The sequence below is a fragment of the Gymnoscopelus braueri genome (genome assembly GCF_963280865.1).
Source record: "Gymnoscopelus braueri genome assembly, chromosome: 24".
Lineage (NCBI taxonomy): Eukaryota > Metazoa > Chordata > Actinopteri > Myctophiformes > Myctophidae > Gymnoscopelus > Gymnoscopelus braueri.
In genome coordinates, this window is record NC_137626.1 from 21,544,658 (window position 1) to 21,554,657 (window position 10,000).

General features: G+C 42.4%; 1 protein-coding gene across 2 annotated transcripts in view; it reads left to right on the plus strand.

Moving 5' to 3' along the window:
- The window catches only part of creb3l1 (cAMP responsive element binding protein 3-like 1), a 52,671-nt gene that overhangs the window by 15,092 nt on the left and 27,579 nt on the right, over window positions 1-10,000 (plus strand). For both annotated transcript variants that reach the window (XR_013932772.1, XM_080423115.1), the window contains exons 2-3: window positions 3,350-3,482; window positions 4,342-4,428. Coding sequence is in view for 1 of the 2 variants with exons in the window: in XM_080423115.1 (XP_080279241.1) it covers window positions 3,350-3,482; window positions 4,342-4,428 (220 nt within the window). In the remaining variant the exon portion in view is untranslated. The remainder of the gene's footprint in view (window positions 1-3,349; window positions 3,483-4,341; window positions 4,429-10,000) is intronic.

Below are 10,000 nucleotides of genomic sequence, written 5' to 3' on the forward strand. Positions count from 1 at the left end.
CCTCTAACTGCTCCCGATGGGTCGGCGCCTTCACGGTTTCCTCCACCATCGGCGTGTGAATGTGTGTGCGTAGATGGTTGAATGTACTGCACGATACACATTGAAAAGCACTTTGGATAAAGGCACTATATAAATGCACCGTTTACCAATAGCCGATTCTTTCGAACCATGGCTTGCTTGTCGACGCACGAGGCGACCGGCTGCTCACCACCACGGGGAACTCGCTTGCCTCGCAAAGCCTCAAGGCCTCGCTGTGAGCGTGCCTTCTTGGTTGGTTGGCTTCAGAATAGTCTGGTGTAACGTGTGCAGAGGAACACGCTATGCTTCCCCTGCTGGCTTCTGCTGGTGCAGCGACAGAGATCACACTCCCCTGCCGGCTTCCCACCCGCAGCCAATTGTGTTTCTTGGACTAGAGCAGTGGTTTTCAACCCTTTTCATATCGAGGTCCATTATTTACTCGGCATTTGAGCCACGGATTCACCATTTGATGAGATTTAGCCTCTCAGACCCAAGACTTAGAATATTTTGTTGTCGTTGGATACGATTTTGTCCATAATTCCATGCTGTGTTGATGTTGGTACCATAGGAGAGACAACAGGCAAATGTTGATCAAAATTACAGTTCTTTAATCAAGTAATGCAGATGTTTAACAATAATTTAACTCTTGAGAGCGTAAAATGAAACCAAATGGACCCGTAATACGCTCTCAAGAGTTAAAGATCTGTGAGGGTCCATTTAGTTACCAACTCTCCATCATTTAGCTGGGGGACCACCTGGAACCCCCTCAAGGACCACTGGTGGTCCCCGGTCCACTGGTTGAGAACCACTGGACTAGAGCGAGACGGACCGTGGAGGAATGGAACCCCGGTCTCCGCGGTTGTGGGGCGAGTGCTTTTCCCCTGCATCACCCGGACGTCCCCAAATACAAGCTAATGTTGATGACTGTGGTATAATGACTGATCGATTGGTTCTACTGTGTACCCTGTGTTGTTGTACAGGTGTAAATGTCACATGTGTCCCATTCTTATTATATAGTATATTTTAGATGTATTATACGGTGTATAGGGGGAAAAATGGAGTGGACCTATTATAGAGCCCGGTCAACTAAGTGAGTTCAAGTGGTAAAATGAACACTTAAGAGTTTGTAGAGTACTGCACACACAGTGTGAGAGGCTTTGAGAAAGAGCACCAGCAAACTGCATGGAATGCAATGTGAGGTAGGAGGAGGGTGGCGGTTTCTAATTCAATGACATTAGTCTATTTGCATTGCTCATGTTTCCATCTCGCAAATGTCCTCCTTCTGAAACGCTACCGAGAATAGCTTGTTAGTTGACTATGGTAATTGGTTCCAATTTGTGTGTGTGTGTGTGTGTGTGTGTGTGTGTGTGTGTGTGTGTGTGTGTGTGTGTGTGTGTGTGTGTGTCTGCGTGCAGCATGTGCATGTGCATGCATGCATGTTTGTTTAATACCAGGGTGAGTCACTGTGTGTGTGTGTGTGTGTGTGTGTACACACCATGTGCATGCATGTATTTATTTAATCCCAGAGTGAGTCATTGTGTATGTGCACCATGTGTGTGTGCGTGCGCGCATGCGTGCGTGCGTGTGTATGTACTGTATGTGTGGAAATGCCTGTGTGCTTGCAGACAGACAGACATACAGTACAGACAGATATGGTGGACAGACGGAATACTTGATCGATCCCTAGGGAGACGTTGTGGTGTTAAACTTGCATGACGCTCGCTCGCGCGTGTGTGTGTGTGTGTGTGTGTGTGTGTGTGTGTGTGTGTGTGTGTGTGTGTGTGTGTGTGTGTGTGTGTGTGTGTGTGTGTGTGTGTGTGTGTGTGTGTCTAAACTAGTGGAAACAGATCACCGTGCTACCCTTGTCTTCCAGAACATTGTATATCAGCTCAGTGACTCATTCATACACACCGAGAGGCTAAATATATCATCATGGGCTCTCCCGTTTCCTCAAGTCAAACATCCTCACCCCTCCGGTACTTTCACTGTGTCCACACAGCAACTCAATGTCTCGTTCCGCTTCAGCGGAGCCGCAACCTATCCAACGTAAAGAGTGCCTCACGTTTGCGCACACTAAACTGAGATCAGACATTCTGGCATTCTGAACAAGTGAGATTTGCAAGAATTCAGGGGGGAAGTCAGTGGATTTCTTCACTGACGCAGAGATATTTTACACATGAGAGTGAAAATATTTGATGTGAATTTGAGACGTAGGCCCATGTTTTCTTCGGGATAACGTCTGTTGATGATGCTAGTTTACCAGCTGTGACTCCTTTACCTGCGCAGTCAATTAATAAGGCATATTTATGCATGAACTAACTGGTGAGTCAATTACTATTTAGTCTTCCTCCTGACTATTGTCGCTGTCGTACAGAGATCTTGTGTCTGCATGTATTTTTATGTTTTACGACAGTACGACAGTGTCAGCAAAAGTAGCAAAAATAGCAGATCTACAGTACAAGTTCACATTGTGAATATTTGTGAATATTTTCACCTAAAATGACGTGCCTGAATTAGGGACGTCAGGTTGAAAGGAGTTAAGTCTGTCTGTGGGTTTTATAAATATTACATTTACAAGAGCTTGTGATTAAATAACTAGATTGGATCCATTGGAACACAGGTTCTTTTCTTTCCATTTCCTGAAAAGTAACGGTTTTGGACGTACAAGGTTTATGCCAGTGCAATTACTATCTAGTATATTTTTTCATCTGTGAATGCCCTGAGTGCAAGTGACAAGTGGTGTTTTGCATACTGCCTTGGCGAATGTTTACACATGTACACAAATATGATATAGATATCAAATGTATCAATATGTGTTCATGAATGTGCCACATTGAGCTGTTAACGCATTCAATCCGGGTACGCATCTGTGTCATTTAAGATTTTAGCTATAACCATTATTTTATACTTTGGTTATTCAAAGATAGCAGATATACAAGCTCATAGCTCTATAAGCTTATAGATCTGCTATTTTTTGAAAAATCTAAAATCTTTGAATATATTAAAGCAAACATTTGTAACTCAAATCTTTGCTTCTGGGGGTCCCTGGAAGTAAATATTTTGAGATGGGGGTATGCGGCCAAATAAAATACATATCATTTTGGGGGTCCTTGACATGAAAAAGTTTGAGCGCCACTGATATAGCAACATAGGTTTTTCAGAAACCTGTTTTTGTAGATGCTTTCCCGGATTGAATGGGTCAAGAAGCTTCTTCAAAGGAAACATGAATGGTATGTTTGTCCAGGGTTACTCCATGCTATGGCTAATCTCTCTCCCTGTCTCTCCTCAACCGACCCCCCACCCTCCACTCTCCCTCCCTCCCACCCTCCAGCCTTTCTCAGCTGACCAGATGGATGACTTTAGCAGTGAATTATTCAGCAGTTTCTTTGAAGATCACATATTAGAGCGTCCCCTATTGGCAGACAGACCCTCACCGCTACACATGGACCTGGACGGCAGCCCAGGTAGTTTCCTTTGCTCTTTCTTCTGAGTACCAATATATCAACTGCAACACAAAGCAAACATGGAGTATCTGAAGTTTGTACTGTAAAAAATTATATAACGTTAGAAAATACAAACATACTTAAACTGCTTTTAACCCTTTAAGACCTGAGGCGATTATTTAAAAAAATCTAAATCCTAACATTTTTTTGAAAAAAATATTTTTTCACGATTTTTCAAAAATAGCAGATCTACAAGTTCATTGCGCGGCACTCGGTGCCGCGCTATGAGCTTGTATATCTGCTATTTTTGAATAGCCAAATAAATCTTAAAGTGACACAGATGCGTTCCAGGTATTAATGGGTTAATAGATGTTACCAGACTTGCAGGATATGTCTACATAAGTACCTAAAACATACCCTGAAAGTTTCAACCAGATTGATCACTAGGGCCGCTACAAATGCAACAAATGAGCGTAGCGTAGCGCAAATCTGACTGCAAATTACAAATCATTACAAAACTCCCTCAGGACCTTCATGACACTGTTGAATCATGTGTGTAAAATGATTTTGAAGTCAGTTCCAAACCCATGCATGGGCCTAGTGCAAATGTGTCCATTAGTCAAAGACAGTTTGTCCAAACATCACCAAACTAGGTGGATATGTTTAATTAAGTTGTTGAAATGTCCCCAAAATAAATTGAACAATATGGGGCGACTGCGTTGCCGAAATTGGAACAGATTTGGCTGTGTTTATCCGATCATAAAACCTGTTAGTTATCTTTAATACAGGGCTAGGGCTAGGCCCACCGCAGCTTTCATCTTCACCCTTGCGGCTATATTAAAAAGAATATTCTGTAATTGATTCGTTTTTTCTATGCCAGATATCCAGCAAGATCACAGCTACTCTCTCAGTGAAGACTCCGCCCCTCAGAGCCCTGCCCTGTCAATCAAGATGGACCAGGACTCTGGTATGTCTCTCTGATTGAAAGTGCTTTCTATTATTTATCATCCATCCATCCAGCTGCTCTGAAACACCCACTAATAATTGCAGCTACAGATCAAAGTTTCTCTGAGACTTTGTCCATGGACCCTGTTACCGACATGGTACCAAAATTGCAATCAGCTAATCATAACTAATACCATGCTTTTGTTTGTTTGTTTATTTGATACACACACACTTTGTATCTAATTCAAAAAAATCCCCTAATATAAGGTGTTTTTGCAGATCTTGTGTTGTTGCACCACTCCTTTGGCACATCCCGCCTCCATGCTGCCAGGGCTGAATTAATTAGTTCATTCCATTCAATAAATTCAGGAAGAGGTTTTGACTTGATGGAGTTAACCTCTTAAACCCTAGTTACTTTATTGACCGGAGTCTCCCAGGGGTCTATACTAGGCCGATCTACAAGCTCACAATGCATGGCATCCCGAACACGTTGAGAGTTTGCAGATTTGCTATTTTCACTGAACGTTTGCCTATTTTGACCTGAATGTCATGTATTGTGACATGCGCAGAATATCGACACTAGGGTTCATGTGGTTAAATGTGACTTAAATCTTGGTTAGACGCGCGTCAGCTGTCTCTGTGTTGGTCCTGACATGCTATATGTCCCTTTCACTTTCTGTCTTATATGTCTTTCTGTCTGTCTAAAAGTGATAACTCCTCATGCATGCATGCTCCTCAGAGCTAAAAGCAGAGCTCAGTGCAGAGCACATATGAAGATATTGCTTTAAGCAGAGGGGGAAAAAAGTGAATCATCCATTTGTCCTGTGGGACACATCTTTCTACTGCTCCCCGTCTCCCTTTCCCCCGTCCGTGTCTTTGTCCTTCTCTGTGTCTCACCATCTGTCTGTCTTGTCTGTTGGTTGTCCTCCCCGTTTGTCCCTGGGATCCAGTTCTTTGAGCACCAGGAAGGAGTTTTTCTCCAGCTAAGCCCTGCCTACCCAAACACACTCTGTCTGCCTGCCTGACCCACTGCCTGGGAAAGACAGGCTCCCTGCCAACACACACACACACACACACACACACACACACACACACACACACACACACACACACACACACACACACACACACACACACACACACACACACACACACACACACACACACACACACACACACACACACACACACACACACACACACACACACACACACACATGCTCTGACAAGCATGTGGTTTTGGGGCAGACATTGCACTGATTCTGGGACTAAAACTGGAGCCAGAGGAAAACCCAGACTCTCTCTCTCTCTCTCTCTCTCTCTCTCTCTCTCTCTCTCTCTCTCTCTCTCTCTCTCTCTCTCTCTCATGGTCACTCTCTCTCTCTCTCTCTTAGGCTCCCTTTAAAACCGTTACATCACTGACTGCTGTCAACCCAGGCACACATATGGAACATTTACATCATTCCACAGTGCGTGCGCACATACACACACACACACACACACACACACACACACACACACACACACACACACACACACACACACACACACACACACACACACACACACACACACACACACACACACACACACACACACACTCAGGCACATTATAAATATTTAACTCGTCTCCAACATATTTGGTGTTGAACGGTATCCAGTGTGTATTTCTTTGGCTCAGCGTAGGTTCAGCTCAGGGTAACAGACGGTTAATGCCCTGCTCTGTTCTTTTTTCTGCTACTCAGGATGTTGTGCACCTGCTCCATTATAACCAATAATATTTACCTTTAGACAGATGCTAAGTATATTATTTATGCTGTAGGGTTTATGTCTACTTTGCTATCCCAGTTACTTTGTAGCATATACTGCACTTATTTTCTTGGCACTCTAATTTCTCTACCCCTTACCCCTGTTGGTTGGCTGACTTTGCACACATATGGAACTAGCATCTGCTAAATACCTGAGTTGTGAGATGACAAAGAGCTGTACAGTTTGCAGAGAGCTACAGTAGTCAATATGAGGTGAATCAAATGTCACAAATACCTTTCTCTGAGTAGGAAACGAAAGAACGCCGGATGTCGTCCTCAAGGCCAAAAGAAGACTGCCAAATTTATTTCACTCTGTTGATGTTGGTTGCCAGATTGCCAACAGATTTTAAAACGATTTTAGAAGCTGCTCTTGGTGTGCCAAAGATAACAGCTATAGACATGGCCATCAATAAGTTGACAAAGGTGAGGAGAAATCCAACATTTAATATCTGTACTTGACCTTAAAAATCAAGTGAGGATATATAACTAAATATAGCCTAGGATTGGACCTTGGAGCACTCAACGGAGAAATAAAGAGAATGAACAAATGCAAATAAAAGAACAAAAGAGAACATCCTGTCTAAAATATATTCTATCAACCAACTTAGAATAGAGTCCCTAATTCAGACATTTCTAAAAAGGTTGGTGTAGTTTTTCAGAGTCAGCAGTGTCAAAGGTAGTGCAGAAGTCAAGTACAATACCACCATCTGTTGTTAAAAGGAGACCATTTGTTAACTCTAGGTACTGTAAGCAAACTGGTTTATGTTTAGAATGGCAACCAGTCTGGAAATTGTCCAATAAATAAATTCTGCAATGTAATCAGTTAAGCATTTATAAACAACTTTCTCTAATTCTGAAAACAGAAATAAGAGCTAAGACATCTATAATTACAGAGGATGAAAGGGACCCAGTCTTTGCCTTTTAACCACATGAACCCTAGAGCTCTATTCTGGTCACAATAGGCGATGTCGGTCAAGAGATTTGGTGTAAAGGGAAAAAAGGAGCAGGCCAAGTACAGACCCACTGTTAACAAAGGGTTTATGTGGTTAAATGGAGCTTGGCCTGTGGTCATTTGGCCATTGATATAATAAGCACTGGAGGGAATATGGTGTCTCTTATGTATTCTGTCAAGGGACCACAATGAGCATACAGTATAGGAGAAAGTCGCCTGGTGTTTATGGTAACTCTTGCATAAAAGAACCTCTTGAAAAGCCATTCAAATAAATTATACGCGTAGGTTGTGTAATCCTATTTCTTATGTTCTCCATTCAAAGTGAAGAATTTATTCAGGGGGATGTTTAGTGGTGCTAAAAGGAATTTGAGAGGATTGTGGGCGCTCTCAGCAATAATGGTTGAAAACTGCTTTTGTCTAGTAGCCTTTACTGCACTGTTAATTTCACCTCAACAATTCCTTCCTATATAATTTATACGTATGCTGGACCAATTTTACTCCAGTCTCCTGCATGGAAAACTTTAGAAAATAGTTTTTTGATCAGTTTTAACTAAGCGCAACATGACTGTACATAATGCTGAGATTCTTTGTGAACTGATTCACTGGTAGACTTTGCTGTATTCAAAGACAAAATAATTTAAGCACGGTGCAATATTTTCTGGTTGATCTCATTCGTGGAATCAGTCAAACAGGACTATATGGCCCGGACGGCCGGCGTAGCTGTCTGGGCACCTAGGCTGCTAATGTAATGCAGTGTGTCGCGGGTTCGAATCCCGATCCCGACGACCTTTGCTGCGTGTTACTCCCCATCTCTCCCTCCCCATTTCCTGTCTACTGTAATTCTATCAATAAAGGCCGAAAAAAACAAAAAAGTATTTAAAAAAAACAGGACTAGATGCAATTAATCTCGGCCGCATGAAAGGACAAGGAATGTTCAAATTGGCCTCAATGAAGAGCAGATATCAGATCCTTGTGTCTAGTTGGTTTTATAAAAGTCCTTACAAGATCAAGAGCCTAGCTTTGAGCCTTTGAGAAAGTCCTGTTACAGATCGTGTCAGATTAAAAGATTCATTTGGCCACAAATGTTAACCCAATGTTATACTCAAGTTATCATGTTGAAAATGGTTGTGTTATCAGCTCACAGGTATATGAGATGTTGCTTGCAAAAAGTTACAGCTCTGTTTGCTGAAGGCCCGGAAATATACACATGTATGAACACACCTTCTGTTTAATGCTCGGCAAGGTGAGACCCTTCAATAATAATACAAACAATACAAGTTAAATTTATGATAAAAGTGAATATTAACTCCTTTCACTTTCTCTGATTCTATCCATCTTTTCCTCTCTCTCTCTCTCTCTCTCTCTCTCTCTCTCTCTCTCTCTCTCTCTCTCTCTCTCTCTCTCTCTCTCTCTCTCTCTCTCTCTCTCTCTGTCTCTCTGCTTTTTTTTTTGGCTGTGCTGTTATTCAATCAGAGTGGAGCAAGCTGTTTTACTGCTGTGCTTTGCGCTACTGTTTTTAATACCGTTGCTGGCCTCCTGTCGTCTCCTGAAGTTCCATCCCACTGGGATCAAACACACAACAAGCCCAGTCTCTGCTCCACTAACGAGGGCAAGCGCCAGTCAACCCAGCCCCCCTCCCCTACCCTCCCCCGCCCCACTCCACCCAACTAGCTCCCTAGAATTAGTGCCAGAAGCCACACTGGCCACTAGCCAGTAACTAGAGGTGGGGTTCAAATGTCTCTTATTGTGTGGTATAGCGTCCTAAAGAGATGGTAACAGTTGTAGTGGACTGGACTCCAACCTTTGTACTATATCTTAACATGCCGTACCATGCCATGCAGTTCTGCACCATACCATACCATATAATAAAGTGCCATACATACCATACCATACCATACTATACCATACCTTACCATACCATGCCATACCCAGAGCCTTCTATTAGAGAGTTGCGCCAATGAGGGGTCAGAAACAGCGTCGGTCACGTGGTTCATGTAGCTGGAAATAGTGACAAGGAGCCGTCGACTTCAATGCATTCCAAGAACTTCCGGTTTAGGGATTTGTCACTATTCGCCAATGTATGTGTATGTAGAAGACCTGGCCCGAAGAAGTGAACGGAGTTGGCGTAACTCTCTAATAGATGGCACTGGCCATACCGTGCCGTATCATAGCGTGCGTTACCATAGCATACCGTACCATATAATACATTGGCCTACCATACCGTACCATAACATCAAAAGACAACTATAGTTGCTATACTTTAGACTTCTTTATTTAGCGCACATTTTGACATTTCGATCCATAGGGAATCTTTGTCAGGTTAATAAAAGTCAACGAAATAATTCTCCTCTATGAATTGAAATGTTGTCTAATTGTTTTGCTAAATGAAGAAGTCATTGCTTGGTGTACGGGGTCTATCCTTAAACTATGTTCTACTGTTAATCCAGCACCCACTGTCGATGTACGTCTGGTTAACCCATTCAATCTTCTTTGAATATTCAAAAATAGCAAAAATTGCAGATACACAAGCTCATACGGCAGCTTATGAGCTTGTAGATCTGCTATTTTTGAAAAAGAATCGTGAAAATGTGTGCACTTACATTTATAACTCAAATCTTTGCTTCTGTGGGGGTCCTTGGAACAAAATATTTTGAGATGGGGGGGGGGGGTCCGCGGACAAATACATATAATTTTGGGTGGTCCTTGACATGAAAAAAGTGAAAAGTTTGAGAACCACTAATATTATAGCAATTTAAGTAAAAAAAAAAAACTGTTTTAGAAGACATTTCGAATCCCAGAAGCAAAGATTTGAGTAAAAAACTGCTTTAAAAAAC